This window comes from Macaca mulatta, chromosome 6, assembly GCF_049350105.2.
Source record: "Macaca mulatta isolate MMU2019108-1 chromosome 6, T2T-MMU8v2.0, whole genome shotgun sequence".
In the NCBI taxonomy this organism is placed as follows: domain Eukaryota; kingdom Metazoa; phylum Chordata; class Mammalia; order Primates; family Cercopithecidae; genus Macaca; species Macaca mulatta.
In genome coordinates, this window is record NC_133411.1 from 166,403,078 (window position 1) to 166,418,984 (window position 15,907).

The 15,907-nt window shown below is 43.5% G+C and overlaps 1 protein-coding gene across 2 annotated transcripts in view; it reads right to left on the reverse strand.

Annotated features, from left to right (window-relative positions):
• ADAM19 (ADAM metallopeptidase domain 19) overlaps positions 1-15,907 on the reverse strand; it is a 98,571-nt gene that overhangs the window by 59,416 nt on the left and 23,248 nt on the right. For both annotated transcript variants that reach the window (XM_001105246.5, XM_015141319.3), the window contains exon 4: positions 693-771. In XM_001105246.5, the coding sequence (XP_001105246.3) occupies positions 693-771 (79 nt within the window). The remainder of the gene's footprint in view (positions 1-692; positions 772-15,907) is intronic.

Here is a 15,907-nt window from a genome sequence, read left to right on the forward strand (position 1 = left end):
TAGGCATCCCTGTAAGAAGAACCAGACACCATGAAATGTGTATCATTCACTACCTTAAATGTCTACCAGTGGAGTGCGGCAAAGCAAACTGACATGTAACCATCTGAAAGACCATTTTCTAAATGAAAGATCTTTGACGTTGTGTAAACATCCCTACTCAAAAACAACTTTGAGGGAAAAAATGTCCAATATGAATACAGAAGCAAAATTTAAAAATCTTCGTGACTTAAAAATCACATTAAAATAGCAGACTACAAAATGTATATGCACAGTTATTACAACTCGGTAAATGTTATACATCCATTTAAAAAGGACTGATCAAACATCTAATTGGATGAGATGACAGGATTATGAGTAAGTCATTCCTTTTACTAAAACTTTCGTTAATATGTGGGTAATTAACATAAAGTAAAGAGCATGTATGTTTCATAATAATTTGCACCAACTGTAATCAGATGCAATTACCCTAAAATAGTCTATGTTTCTTTAGCCATTTTAGTTAGCAAAGAAGGGGGAGCACCTATGAAACATCAAATATATGTTTTGCTTCTCTGGTTTGCTCCCTTGGTCTTCATTTGGGGGAAACACTCCCTTCAGGGGAGGGACCAACTCCATCAGGCGTCTCCTGAGGTCCTAGGAGTGGTGCTGGGAGAGGACAGTTGCTGTGTAGACATTTGTTGACCTGAACTCACCTCCAATTTCAGTGTGGTGGTTTGAGGGTTACCACTTGAAGTATAATGGGTTTCTGTGTAGGAAGGAGCAAAAAGTTGCCTGCAAAAAATAAAAAGAGACATTTATATCATAAGTGGATGAACTCCATTCTCCTAGCAACAACAACTAGTGATTTTAACTGAACCAGGCAGGACTATCCCAAGCATCTCCATGCAAAAGAAACTGGGCAGCCACTAAGGGCTAAGGAACAAAAGGGAAAACCAGAAGTTTGCTATTAATTTTATATTTAATGTAAATTAAATATAATTTATCATCACTATGGGAACATCACTCCAACTAGATCAAATTGACAGAACTAAAGCAATGATCTTAGTATTTGTCTGGGTCCTGGGAAAACAGACATGCAAACACATGTAAAATTTTCCAGGGCCTATGAACCCTATTGTGTACCTTGGTTGATTTTTCCAGCACTGGATCTACCAATTTTTAGTATCAGCAGACCAATTTTTCTTTAAGGGAATACCTCTTCTCTGATGTGTATTTTGGTGAGACTGTCAATCAAGGAGTCCTACTTGGCCCTGGCCAAGGGGTGACCTGGCCAGTGGAGTGATGCTGCCAGGTCTGAACAGATGGAAGCAATGCATCTGTTCTTCTGTGCCTGCCACAAAGGTTCCCTAAGCTTCCATTGCCTGCCCTTTCTGACGCTTAGTGGTTCAGATTCCCTGAGACCTGGTAATTCTATATTACCCTTCCAATAAATTCCTTTTTTTCTTTTCTAAACTTGGACATTGGTTTCTCTCACCACAGACCCCTTGAAGTAGAGGTTAAGAATCTCCTCACCAAAGGCCAGGCAACTCCAAGAAATATTCTTAGAATTTCTCTAAAAATTAAAAGAAAAATACAAGAGTCAAATGGAAGTTTTCAACTATTAATAGTTCAGCTTCACTAAAGGGAGAATTGATCTAGAGAAAGCCAAGGTCAGCCAGGCGCGGTGGCTCACACCTATAATCCTAGCACTTTGGGAGGTGAAGGCTGGCAGATCACCTGAGGTCAGGAGTTCAAGACCAGCCTGGCTAACATGGTGAAACCCCTTCTCCACTAAAAATACAAAAATTCGCTGGGCATGGTGGTGGGTGCCTGTAATCCCAGCTACTCGGGAGGCTGAGGCAGAAGAATCGCTTGAGCCTGAGAGGCAGAGGTTGCAGTGAGCCGAGATCATGCCATTGCACTCCAGCCTAGGTGACAAGAGAGACACTCCATCTCAAAAAAAGAGAAAAGAAAAAAAAAAAAAAAAAGGAAAAAGAAAAAAAAAAAAAGTCCAGGTCAAGGGGCAAGAAAGGTTTCTAAAGGAAGGCACCATTAGAAATTCAAATCTGACAAAAAGAGAATGATGTGGCTCTGTATGTACTAATATGGGAAGATGTCTAAAATGGAGTTAGACAGCAACAGTAAAGTTCTGAAGAGTATGTATTTTAAAAGTCCATTTCATTGAAAATCAAATACTACACACTCTAAAGCAGGCATCAGAAATAATTAGAGGCCAGGTGTGGTGGCTCACACCTGTAATCCCACCACGTTGAGAGGCTGAGGCAGGCAGATTGCCTGAGGTCAGGAGTTCAAGACCAGCCTGGTCAATGTGGTGAAACCCTGTCTCTACTAAAAGTACAAAAATTAGCCGGGTGTGGTGGCAGGTGCCTAGCTACTCGGGATGCTGAGGCAGGAGAATTGCTTGAACCTGCGGGGTGGAAGTTGCAGTGAGCCGAGATCCCGTCATTGCACTCCAGCCTAGGTGACAAGAGCGAGACTGTCTCAAAAGAAAAAAAAAAAAAAAGGAGAAACAAATGACCTTTGTTGATGGTGATTATCTCAGGAGTTGCAGAAGATGTTCACAATATAAGTTGCATATTTCTGAAGCTGGTTGACTTTTAAATTAACTGTCAGAGAGCTGTTTTGAAAACTGAAATTTTAACTTAAAACTGCTCTTAAAAAGAAGAAAATGTAGGCTGTGGCCAGCACAGAAAGCCAAAGGAATCTGCAGGAATAACCCAGGTTTTAAAGGAGGTGACGTTTCCCAGCAAGAGAGGGTCATTGTTGAGGGTCTCTAGAATCCTTCTAGAGTCACTTCTAGCTCTAAGTTCTGGGATCGCTCAGATTTCCCTCCATCCCCAGTGTGTGGTCAGAAGGCAAATGCCACAAGAATTGTCTTCTGCACTATGTCAAGTCCTTCAACTTCTCGCCTTGGACAAGAAGAAAAGAAGCCCAACAGGAAAATGTAAAAATAAAGCAAAGCACAAACCCCAGCTTTGTGAAGAGAAATTCTCATTCACATGGAAACTTTGGATCAGTGGCTAACTTGACAGAATCTGTCTCCCAGTCCTTTCTCTTTCTCCTTAGCATCTAACTAGCCCAAGATTCGAGGGAAGAGTCACCCATTTGCCTGAGGGAGAAAAACTGTAAGCCTCAGGAGGGCAGAGGCCAAGCAGTTTTGCTCACTGGTTTATGTCAGTGCTCAACATTTGTTCAATGAAAAAACCACTTAACTAGTTACTGAATGAATAGATGGATGAGTAGTTCAGTGTCCTGGGAGCTTAGAGCATGGTCTGGACACTGGAAAAACTGATGTTTTGATTCCAGCTCTGACATTTACTGTCTCTACGGCCGTGAACAAGTAAATGTATGTCTCTGAACCTTTGTTTCCTCTTAGACAAAAAAGAGGATGAAATACTCATTTGACAGGGCTGTGATGAGGATCAAACAACATAATAAATGTAGCAGGCTTAATGCCATGCCTGGCACAAAGTGGAGCTCGGTAAAAGTTAGTGATAATCATTATTGCTTTCAACAGGGATTATGACAGAAGAACCCAGAAAGTTTCTCTAACTTTCCCCAGCCATGAACTCCCCAGTCCATCGCTTAAGAGAGGTGGTAAAACGCAGCGTGCTCATTCCTGCAGCCCATTTCCTGGGTCTGCTTTCACACACTGCGCCACGTACAGCTGGTCAGGAGTTCAGAGTTTAATGGTTCATTCCAGGTGTCAGTGGGGAAGTGTGACTTTTCCCACAGAAAATGCACTCCTGGTAAAAACATTCTCAGCCTCCTCTGAGACTTAGCAAGGGGGGAAAACAATCATCCATCCAGTGACGTTACCCCGTCATCACAGGACTCTCCGACCCTCAGCACTGAAAGGAACCCTAGAAATCATACAGTTAAACTCCAGTTACACTGTGAGCTCCCCAAAAACAGGGACCTCGGTGTCTTTGAAGGCTTCTCCCCGGCCCCCAGCACCTAGCAAGCAGGCAGTACATGTGCATTCTGTGAACGAGTGGATGAGTGAATAAACTCGCAAATGAATAAATGAACTTTTTATCTCATGTAGGAATCTGCCAGATGGCCATTCACCACTGGACACCTCCTAGGAGAGGCTGCTCCTGAGACTACCCACTCCATATCTGACCACATACAGTAGTTAATTTTTACTCCAGATTAAAAACTACCCCTCTGGCACTGGTACCCACAGGCCTTCGTTCTGGCCTCTGAATCTGCATAAAACAATCTGCCGTCATCTTCCACCTAACCACCCTTTCTGAAGCCGCAGTATCATCTAGAAACTAGTTAAAAATGCAAATTGTCGGGCTCCACCCAGACTCATGAATCAGATAGAAACTCTAGGGTTAGGGCCCAGCCATCGGTTTGAACAACTCTGCAACTCCCCCAAGCTAGGTCCATATACGCCCATGTGTTCAGGTGCTGCTCTCAGAACCAAAGGACACTGCTATCCCACAGAGAGGAGGGCACATGGCCACTGAGCAGCCCGGCCCAGCCCAGCTGCCCCATTCTCTGACCACATCTTGTTCTCATCTCCTCCCTAACAAGCGGCTGGCTCAGCAGACCGGCAGGAAGCCGTCTCTCACCACTGGATTGCATTAGGATTTTCAGGAAACGACTTATGAGTGATGTGCATCCAGGAAGAGAAAGGACTGTGCATGATTTCCCATTCCGCCCACTCTTTTTTTCTAGCTTTAATAGAAAAGCAATTTCTGTTCTACCCTGCTGCCTCCCGCTCTGTCTGCTCCGTGCTCAGGAGCCCATGGACAGGCGGAAATCAGTAGGACACTGCCATGTCTCAGCACCATTAGAATAGTAGCCAGCACTACAGTTGAGCAAAATCTGTGTCACTTAGATTCAAAAGTCCCCGAGCAAAACCTGCATCTTCAGACTTCCACCTAGGAAAATAAGCTACCCCCAAACACTGGACATAAAACATCAGGTCACTCTCTAGGGAAAAAGAACTGAAACCTGTACAAGCAGCCAGCCCCAAAAGTACACTGCAGCCTGAAAACAGCTTGGACCCATCTTTCCTAAGGCTCGGAAGCTTCAAACTCAGGACAATTCCTTTAAGTTCTATTTATCATCAGACAAATTTCAAGTGCCTCTCTATGCTAAACCACCCTCTAGAGAGGAAGGAGCAGTGACGCTAAAATGAATTTGCAAAACATCTTCTGGGAGCTCAAACCTTCTTCCTCCTGCTTCAGATAAGCAAACCAGTGAAGATAAAGTGATAACAATTTCCAAATTACCTTGAAAAACACTCTCTGCAGACGAGCTCAGCATAGGCGAGCATCACTCTGCTCACCTCAGTAGCGAGTTTTGCTGACACCTCCTTTCTCTGGGTCTTTCTCTATCTAATTCTTCCAAGAGTCTCCAGATGATGCCTTGGGAGGTCCTGCTTTTCTGGTCTCTCTTATTTCACTTCATTCTGCCTCTGTTAGTAATAATGTCCTCACCATGCGACTTAGCCCAGCAACTGCACAACACGGAAAGACTGTTCAAAAATACACAATCCCCTGCCTTCTCTAGGGAAGGATTAAGAAATCTGTATTTTTAATCGTTTTTTTTTTTCAGGTGATTTATGTTTTCAGGTTGTGGGAATTATTCTACTCCATTTGAGCAATTTTAACATTTTTAATTCTCTTTTTCATGTCTAGCCTCCTAATCACCTTCCAAAAATCTAAAGATCATCCTAGCCCAGCAGAGAGGGAAAGTCAGAATGCTTTGGTTTAAGCAGCAGCCGCGCTACGCAACTGCCCTTCCAAAGCCATCTTTTGGAAATAAAGCAAAAGATGACTATGGTTCCTCTCAATGTCACACAAGTGTACAGCCACGGCCAGGCGCGATGGCTCATACCTGTAATCCCAGAACTTTGGGAGGTCGAGGCAGGTGGATCACTTGAGGCCAGGAGTTCAAGATCAGCCTAGCCAATAGGGCAGAAGCCCTCTCTACAAAAAAAAAGTAGCCGGGTATGATGGTGCGTGCCTGTAATCCCAGCTACTCAGGAGGCTGAGGCAGGAGAATCGCTTGAACCCGGGAGGCGGAAGTTGCAGGGAGCTGACATTGCACGACTGCACTCCAGCCTGAGTGACAGAGCCAGATTCCATCTCAAAAAATTAAATTAAAAAACACGGAGCATAGCCAAGCTTTAGAGTCTCAGAGGCCTGCCTACTGTTCTCTGGTCTTTATGGGAAGAATGTGGCTTTGAAAGATGTACTATTTACAATTAATTACGGCAGCCCTTGCTGCACTCTGTAAAATCAGATGTTAACTTGTAAAAACTTAATAAGATACAACAGAAATGCAAATATTTCCATCTAGTAGAAAAGATAACCCCAAAGGTTATGGTTTTACAGCCCCTAGGATATTAACTAGTTTTGTATCTCATTTAGCAATCTTATCTCAGCATTCCTTTTTTCACTATTAAATACACACACACACCCACACAAATACATCTTAGTTTCCCTTATCTAATTTTAAACCAGTTTTATCATCTTGCTGGTTCCCCCATTAATTAGATAAATAAAACTTCGAGAAGAGCTCACCATGCATTTGTATAAAAAGTGTTTTCACGTGAGCCACAAAAACCCCCTCCATTTTCTAGACTGCAAAACGAACAGACTAATAATCACCGTCAGTATCACAGCGATGCTGAGGACCAAATGAGAAAATACTTTCAAATCCTAGCTCTTATAAGTAGTGTGAGTTCAGACTGGTCAGTAACTTCTCCATGCCTATGGTTTCTCATCATAAAAATGAGGAGAATGATAAAATCTACTTCACAGTGCTCCTGTAAGATGTTAGAATAGTGCCTGGCATATAGGAAGATCACATGACTATTCGTTAGATAAAATGAACAAATGTGAAAGAATTCTTTGTAAAGTAGAAAGTATTTGCGCTTCACAAATATTGCTATCATTTTCTCCAGCACTAGCTATATATACACGTGCCAAAATCTTGATCATTGTTAAATCTAGGTAATGGCTGTCTGAGGCTTATAATACTAGTCTCTCTCTTTTTGGGTTTATAAATTTTGACAATATTTTTTAACTAGCTGGGTGATACGGTGCAAGTCACAAACTACTGAGCCTCAGTCTCCCTTTCTATCAAACAGAAATGGCAATGCCCAGGACAGACAGGTCCTGGAAAGTGTCTCTGAAAAGCAGAGTGCTATTCTAATGTCATGGCCTGCGCTAGTCTAGATTTGGGACAAAATAAATTCAGTGAGTAATGTTTTGTTTTCTAAGATGCTGAAAGACAAGCAGGGAAGAGACAGCTAGAGCTGCTTCAGAACCAAGATTTCTGCATCAGTGCTCATTCCACCTCTGACTCCAAAGGAATGGAAACAAACCAACGTGCCAAAGGCATGGCCCCAAAGCCAAATAAGGGACTGATGAGTCCAGGGGGCTGCAAGCAGACACATTCCTTTATGAGGGAACAGAAAGGCCAAGGAAGGGGGAACTTTGGAGGTTGCTCCGAGAGTAAAAAATTGGGACCTCCTCCTATTCCAGGGACTCCCTTGAATAAGCACCATCGTTGCCAGAGGAGCAGCTTTGGAAGCAACACTCCGAAGGCAAAATGGCGCCATCCAGAAGCCTGGCAAAAGGCCAACGCTACTCAGTATGTTTTCTTTAACTTCCTATTAAGGAAGTTTCCAAACAATGCGTTAAGTCAACACTCCCTTTCACCAACCACTTCCCATGACATCTTCTCCCAGTCCCCACAAGACCTGGCACCCTTCCGACTAGTTTCTGGTCCTGTGTTTTGCTATTACATTATATACCAAAGGATGTTTGGATGAGCACCACTGACTCCTTTGGCCAGCAGGGTCTTTACTTAACCCTCTTCAGGCCTCCCTCTTGGCTGCCTCTATGAAGATGGGTAACCTCTCTGCACAAATAGAGCTGACTTCTTGAGATCAGACAACTTAACTGGCAGGGACCTGAGGGGCCCTCAAAATGGCTCACCCAAGAAGAGTTCACAAATTTGTTTTCCAGTGTCCCAAATAGTCCATTATGTGTATTTGTTGAAACCAGATAAGAACAGTTCGGGGAAATGAGGTGCTACCTTTAGTATTTCTGAGAAAAATTTAAAAGCGAAAATGGTGAGTAGGAGCAACTTCTCTAGCAACCAGTTTTTGGTAAATAACCACAGTGTTTATCAGATTAGCCGATACCACAGAAAACCTGAAGGGAAAGACGGATGTAAGAGGGTATGAGGAGAGAGCTACATCATAAAGAAAAATGGTGTGGATAAGACACAGGGGAAATGAAGAGAAGGACCCTCTGAGATCACTGAAGCTGTGAGAATATGCTTAGAAAAACGGGAATAAGCGGACCACTCCCTGAAACTAACAAACAAACATAAAACAGGGAGGTGTAGGTGCTTAGCGCTTTTTAGGCTCTGATTAAATATCCCAGTAACTTTCAAAAACTTGTCCAATGTTTCTTAGCACACTAAGGCACAAACCACACCCAAAGCATAAGTCAAGGATGTCAGAACTTGGAAAGCCCTCCTAGATCATAGTGGATACCCATTGTCGGAGCCTGCCCAGCATCCGTGCCACCTTCCTGAGATAACAGTGGCCCGATTTGTATTTAAAGAAATACTCCCTTCTCATAGCATTGCTGACTAGGGCACCTGGAGTTGATCAAGATCCCTGCCCTTGCCTGGCCAAATGAATGCTTCATGATATGCCTGGACAGTCAGATCTCATCTCGAAACTTCAAGATGATAGTACATGAAGGGACCATCTATTCATTCTGGGACCTCAACCTTTCCAAACCTTAGTTTTTCAACTTTTCCCTCATTCTATGCATTCCCCCATATCCTTTCCAAAAAGATTGTTCAGGAGAAGCAAGGGTTAGTGTGTAAGTTACAGAGTCTACCGCAATGAAACATTAGTTATATACCACCCTCTCTGCCCAACCCTGACCTCCACTTTCACAGATGGAAGAATCTGCAAAAGAGCAAAAGCAACTTGCCCAGCATCACACAGTTATATTTTGTTTCTAAACCCATCATCTCAATGAACTAGAGTAAGCTAAATGTCAGTGGTAGACAAGCCAAGAGTTGGGCCATCCAGACACACCCAGAAGGCAGAGAGAAAGGCTATTCATGCAATCTCATGAATAACTGCATATTAAGCAGTGTAATGTGGTACAAACTGCAGGCCACCTGGCATCGGGAGGGCAGAGTTTCTCACAGCTTGATTTCATCACTATTTGCTGGGGGTCCTTGGTCAAGATGCAGCACCTTTCCTGAGCATCAGGCCCTGCAGGCCGTGCATCTGCAAGTCCAGGCACTATGCTACAGGATGGGGCTTCAGCAGCCAATGAGGCAGGCCTAGGTTTCCTTTCCCTCTCCTGGCTTGGCACCTGCAGTTTCCAAGTGCTTGGCAAATGCTGACACCATGCATAGGGCAGGTGTAACTGTCTGGTCCCCAGAAGGCACTGTTTCACAGCTCATCTTCCTTCCTGCAACAGCTGCAAACCAGTGTGGTAATCAATTTCCAGTTTCTCCTAACAAGCTGTCTACACAGTTATGGAGAAGGGATGTGTATGTGCACGCATGCATGTGTGTGCGTGTGTGTGTGTATGTGTATGTGCGTGTGTGTGTGTTGTGAGCAGAGAGCAAGACCAGTCTGGGGATCAGGAACTAAGGATACTCACTCAACATGGCTGCCCTCCTTCTCCAAACCCATATTCCTATTACCATATCCCAGAGAGGCCAGTTTGACCTTTGCATTCTTACCCAAGCCCCAAATCTAGCATCAGTGAGTCAAGAGATAAAGAGCTTCTAGAATACAAAGAGCCTGACATTCCTCCCCACACTTAGATCACCCTTTTCCCCAGCACTCCAGTCTCCCTCCAAAGGAGTCCCTTTCCATGACTTGCCCTTCCCTTCCCCAGAAGGGAGCCCTTGGAAAAAGAAACCATGCTTGATATAATGCAGCCATTATAGCTCCTTGGCCCTTCTGGCCTTCTCCCCAGGGAGACTGATGCAAGAGGAGAAAATGTGGAGACTGCCAGTTTTCTGCAAGGAGGAAAGGGGGGAAGTGAGACACATGGGAGCCATGGAAGAAGCTGGAAAAGAGCCACAAGTACAGAAGTCATAAAGACCCCATTTCTCCTTCAACTGGCTGAGGAAAGTCCGGCCCAGCTCCACCTACTCAATGATATCATTGTTTTCAACAAAAGCCAGTTTCAGAATCCCTAGAGAGGTCCCCAGTGAAGCCTCAGCTGCTGGAATGGGCAGAGGTCTCACCAGTTCCTAAGAGATCAAGTGCTTAGAATTTTAGATAAGGAGGAAAAAACAGAGAAAACCAGGGGAGGCACAGATTTTGCTTCTGCTGGGCCTGTAGGCGCTAGGGAAAGAGTACAGGATACTGCTTTTCACATAGGTTTTATTATTGCATCCCCATGATGATCCTGCCAAGTTGGTGACTAGGAATTATTACCTAGTCTAATTAGTCTATTGAGTCTAATCACCTATCCAATGAGAAAACTAAAGATCCAAGGAAAGAGGTGGCTTGTCCAAGGTCCCACCACAAGCTAAGGAAAAATCAAGGGACAGACACCACCCTTGCTATGGTTTGAATGTGTCCCCCCAAAAGCCTGTGTTGGAAACTTAATCCCCAATGCAACAGTGTTGGGAGGTAGACCTGATGAGGAGTGATTAGTCCATGAAGGCTCCACCCTAATGAATGGATTAATGCTGTTATAAAAGGGCTTGAGGCTGCAAGTGTGCTCTCTTGCTCTTTTTTTCATGTGCTCTCTTGCCCTTCTACCTTTCACCATGGGGTAACAGCAAGAAGGCCCTCAACAGATGCTGGTACCTTGATATTGGACTTCCCAGCTGGCAGAACTGTGAGAAACAGATTTCTTTTCTTTATAAGTGACCCAGTCTCTAGGATTCTGTTTTGCCAATGCAAAATGAATTAAGACAACTATCCTGCTACTTATTCAAGCTAGAAACTTTGGACTCTCCCTTGAAACCACCCTCTCCCTCAGCCCACATGCAACCCATTTCCCAGTTTCCATGATTCCACCCTATAAATATCTCTGGAATCTATCCTCTTCTCTTTATATCAGCTACCTCTTCCCTAAATTAGTCCTTCTCAAATGAATTTTGGATGCTGTCACTATGTGACTTTTAAAATATTCTTCATCCGCTTCCCATTGCCCTCGAGATAAAAGTCCAAACTCTTTAAGGTGCCTGCAAGGCCCTTTAAGGACTCACCTCTGCCTGCCTCACCAATTTCTTCTCATCATTTCCTTCCTCCTTCTCTCTGTTCTAACTATAGAGAACTTCTTTTCATTTTCAATGTCATTCTTGCCTTTGGGCCTTTGATCCTGTGATTTGTGCTGCTTGGCACATACTCGCTGTTGCATGAGCCAGCTCTGCCACACTCTCCACCACCACCACACTCCCCCTTTTCTTTACTTCCTCCTATAAGACTTCCCGTGCCCCCAGTCCAGGGGAAGTTCCCCTTCCCCATGTTCCTACAGTACCCTCTACTTCCTCCCTCCTAGCAAGCCCCACATTGTTCTGTAACTGTTTAATTATCTGTCCCCTCTTCTAAGTTCTAAGCCCCATGATGGCAGAGACTATTTTGATCACCACTGATTCTCCCAGGAATACCCAGGACCTATCCCAGTGCCTGCCACATAGTTGGCACTCACAATATTTGTTTAACGAAGGAAGAGAAGAAAAGAACGACGTAAATTAGGAATTCTCAATGAGTAGTCCAGAGCTCAAGCCCAGTACACTGGGAAGAGACTTGCCAGAAAAGCCAGGGATTCTCTGACTCAATACCTGCCCCAGTTGAGTTTGTGCAAGACCTAGCAACTTGCCCCAGAGTACCCAAAAGACTACTCACTTAGTTTATTCAAGGGGTCAGCCAAAGGTCTGTGTATATCACTGAGTTCTAAATAAAGAAAAAGCAAACATTAATTGCTCAAAATCAAAAATATCTCCTGGGTGAAGTGTAAATGTAGTTTCATTTTCAGGACAGAATCTGTCCAGGGGCCACACTGTCAGCCTCCTCTCACTTTTCTCCAGGATAGTCATGCTCCATTGCCCAAGCACAAAGCATAAAGAGTAGGAAATATCCTCCAATTTCCAGAGAGCCTAGATGAAGAGCTTAGTCACATCCTCGGAGCTGGGAGAAAAGAGAGGGCCAAAAGGGCCTCTCCCAAATCCAAATGTATATCCACAAATCCATCTGCATCCCGCCCACCAGCCTTGCATCTCAGGAGGCTTCCCCATCTACAGAAGTTGTGAAGAAGCCATCACTGCCTTGCAATCCATGGGCTCCATCCACCAAGTACACCTCCATCCCCTTGGCTCGGCCCAAATTGTTCTTCAGTGGGGAGGGGTGGGAGGAAAGCTGCTTCTCTTCCAAGGTGTAGAAATACAGCCTAGCTTTAGAGTGCACTTCAAGCATGTTTCCTAGAAGTAGATCACCTACTTCCCTGACCACATGGGTCTACCTGAGGCAAGAGAACGCAACTCAAAGCCAAAAATGGGAGAATTAAAATATTGAGCTCTACGCCACTCAAATTTTCTGGTAGCCCACCAGTGAAGGAAAAGCAACCCGTTCTCCAACCTCAACATATCACTCTTCTGAATTCAAATGATTTGGCTAGTTAGGGATATTAAATTCCTAAAAGATTAGTAGCACTGTAGTTTTAGGTTCCCTTTGATCCAGACCAAACTTTTACACATTGTTTTCTCAGTCTGAATTCCTTTCTCATTCTCCATTCATCTCATGTCCCTCCCTCATCAAAAGCCTCCCTTCATTCTGCAAGACAATATTCCAAGTAACCCCCATTCGGGAAGGTTCCCCTCTTCCCCAGTCACAAATTCCCATTCCTCTTGCCTTCGCAGTACTTTACTTTCAATTCTACCATGTAAATTTGTAATCTGTCTTGGATTATGCTGTTGGCATGTTGTTTTCTCTCCCACAGAGTCTAAACTGCCAGAAGGTAAGAATATCCTGTTTTCATGCCTAATCTCTACAGCACCTAGCACAGGACTTTACATAGAGGTGCTTAATCAGTATCCCCTGAAATCAAGCTTGTAGAATGTTTGATTTAAAAGGCATATGAGGCATTTAAAACATAAAGTTTAAAAGGCAGATCTATCAACTAATGAATGGATTAACAAAATGTGGTATATCTATACAATGTAATACTACATAGCAATAAGAAGAAATACTGATACGTACTGCAACATGAATAAACCTCAAAAACATTACCCAAAGTGAAAATAGCCAGTCAAAAAGACCACATATTGTATAATCCCATTTATATGAAACATCCAGAATAAGTAAATCTAGAGACATCAGATTGCCAGCTTCACAGGACTGACGTGGGGTTGGGGAGAATGAAGAATGACTGTACTTGTTTTCTAGGACTACCTTAACAAAGTGTCACAAACCAAGTGGCTTAAAAGTTGGAAGTTCACTGCACTCCAGCCTGGGCGACAGAGCAAGACTCCGTCTCAAAAAAAAAAAAAAAAAGTTGGAAGTTTATGTCACACAGTTCTTGAGGCTAAAAGTCCAAGATCAAGGTGTCATGCTCTCTATGCAGGTGCAAGGAAAGGGCTTATTCCAGGCCTCTCTCCTGGCTTCTGAGTTCCTTCGCTTGTGGTGGCATAACTCTAATCTTCACATGGCATTCTCCCAGAGTATGTGTCTGCTTCCAAACCTCCCCCTTCCAAAAGGACACCAGTCATGTTGGATTAGAGACCTGCCATACTCCAGTATGATCTCATCTTAACTAAATACATCCACAACTCAATTTCCAAATAAGGTCACTTTGAGGTACTAGGGATAAAGACTTCAACATATGAGTTTGAGTTTGGGGGGACACCATTCAACTCATAACACTGCTAATGTTTTCCTTTTGGAGTGGTGAAAATGTTCTAAAATTAGATTATGTCAATGGCTGCATGACTTTGTAAATATACTAAAACAGATAAAATTGTGTACTTTAAATGAGTGAACTATATGGTATGTGAGTTATATCTCAGCAAAGCTGTTTGAAAAAAAAAGACAAGAGAGTTTGGGTTTAAAGAGTCTGCCCAAGCTCAATAAATCAACTCAATGGTGTGTTTGGGAAAACAGGATCTCTCAACAAGGGTAGTGAGATATAAACTTGTAAAGAAGCCAAGGGCAACTTGCCTCTATATATCCATGTTACATGTAAATTCTCTTTGACTCAGTTGGGTATACAGTGATTCATAACATCATTCTCTCCACTCTGCATATTTGATAATTTTTCATTATAAGAAACTGTAAGAGTTAATCATGCATACACATAGAATATAATATCACACAGCCATGAAAATGATATGATAGTCTCTTCAATAAATGGTGGGAAAACTGGATATCCATATGCAGAAAAATAAAACTAAACCCCTATCTCTCACTGTATACAAAAATCAAATCAAAATGGATTAAAGACTTAAATCTAAGACCTCAGGCTGGGCACAGTAGTTCATGCCTGTAATCCCAGCACTTTGGGAGGCCGAGGCGGGCGGATCACCTGAGGTCAGGAGTTTCAGACCAGCCTGGTCAATATGGCAAAATCCTGTCTCTACTAAAAATACAAAAATTAGCTGGCGTGGTGGTGCACGCCTGTAATCCCAGCTACTCGGGAGGCTGAAACAGGAGAATCAATTGAACCAAGAAGGCAGAGGTTGCAATGAGCTGAGATCATGCCATTGCACTTCAGCCCTAAGCAACAAAGTGCGATTCTGTCCCCTCCCCGCAAAAAAAACTAAGACCTCAAACCATTAAACCACTACAAGAAAACATGGGGGAAATCTCCAGGACGTTTGTCCAGGCAAAATTTCTTGAGCAATACCCCACAAGCACAGGCAACCAAAGAAAAAATGGACAAATGGGATCACAACAAGTTAAAAAGCTTCTGAACAGCAAAGGATACAATCAACAAAGTGAACAGACAGCCCAAAGAATGGGAGAAAATATCTGCAAACCACCCATCTGACAAGGGCTTAATAACGAGACTATATAAGGAACTCACACAACTCTATAAGGAAAAAAAAGCCTAATAATTCAATCAAAAGATGGACAAAAGCTTTGAATAGACATTTCTCAAAAGAAGGCATAAAAATGGCAAACAAGCCTATGAAAAGGTGCTCAACATCACTGATCATCAGAGAAATGCAAATCAAAAGTACAACGAGCTGGGTGCTGTGACTCATGCCTGTAATCCCAGCACTTTGGGATGGATCATTTGAGGCCAGGAGTTTGAGAACAGCCTGGTCAACATGGCAAAACCCCATCTCTACTAAAAATACAAAATACAAAAAAATTAACCAGGTGTGGTGGCGTGCACCTATAGTCCTGGCTACTCAGGAGACTGAGGCACGAGAATCACTTGAACCCAGAAGGCGGAGGTTGCAGTGAGCCAAGATCGCACCACTGAACTCCAGCCTCGGGGACAGATCAAGACTCTGTCTCAAAAAACAAAACAAACAAAAAAAAACTACAATGAGATATCATCTCACCCAGTTGAAAGACAGGCAATAATAAATGCTGGTGAGGTGAGGATGTGGAGAAAAGGGAACCCTTGTGCACATTGTCGGTGGGAATATAAATTAGTACAACCACTATGTCATGCTACCATATGATCCAGCAATCCCACTGCTGGGTATAGACCCAAAAGAAAGGAAATCAGTGTGCCAGGCGCGGTGGCTCACGCCTGTAATCCTAGCACTTTGGGAGGCTGAGGCGGGTGGATTGCCTGAGCTCATGAGTTCGAGACCAGCCTGGGCAACAGGAGTTCGAGGCCAGCCTGAGCAACAAGGTGAAACCCCGTCTCTACTAAAAATACAAAAAGTTAGCCGGGCATGGTGGTGCACGCCTATAATCCCA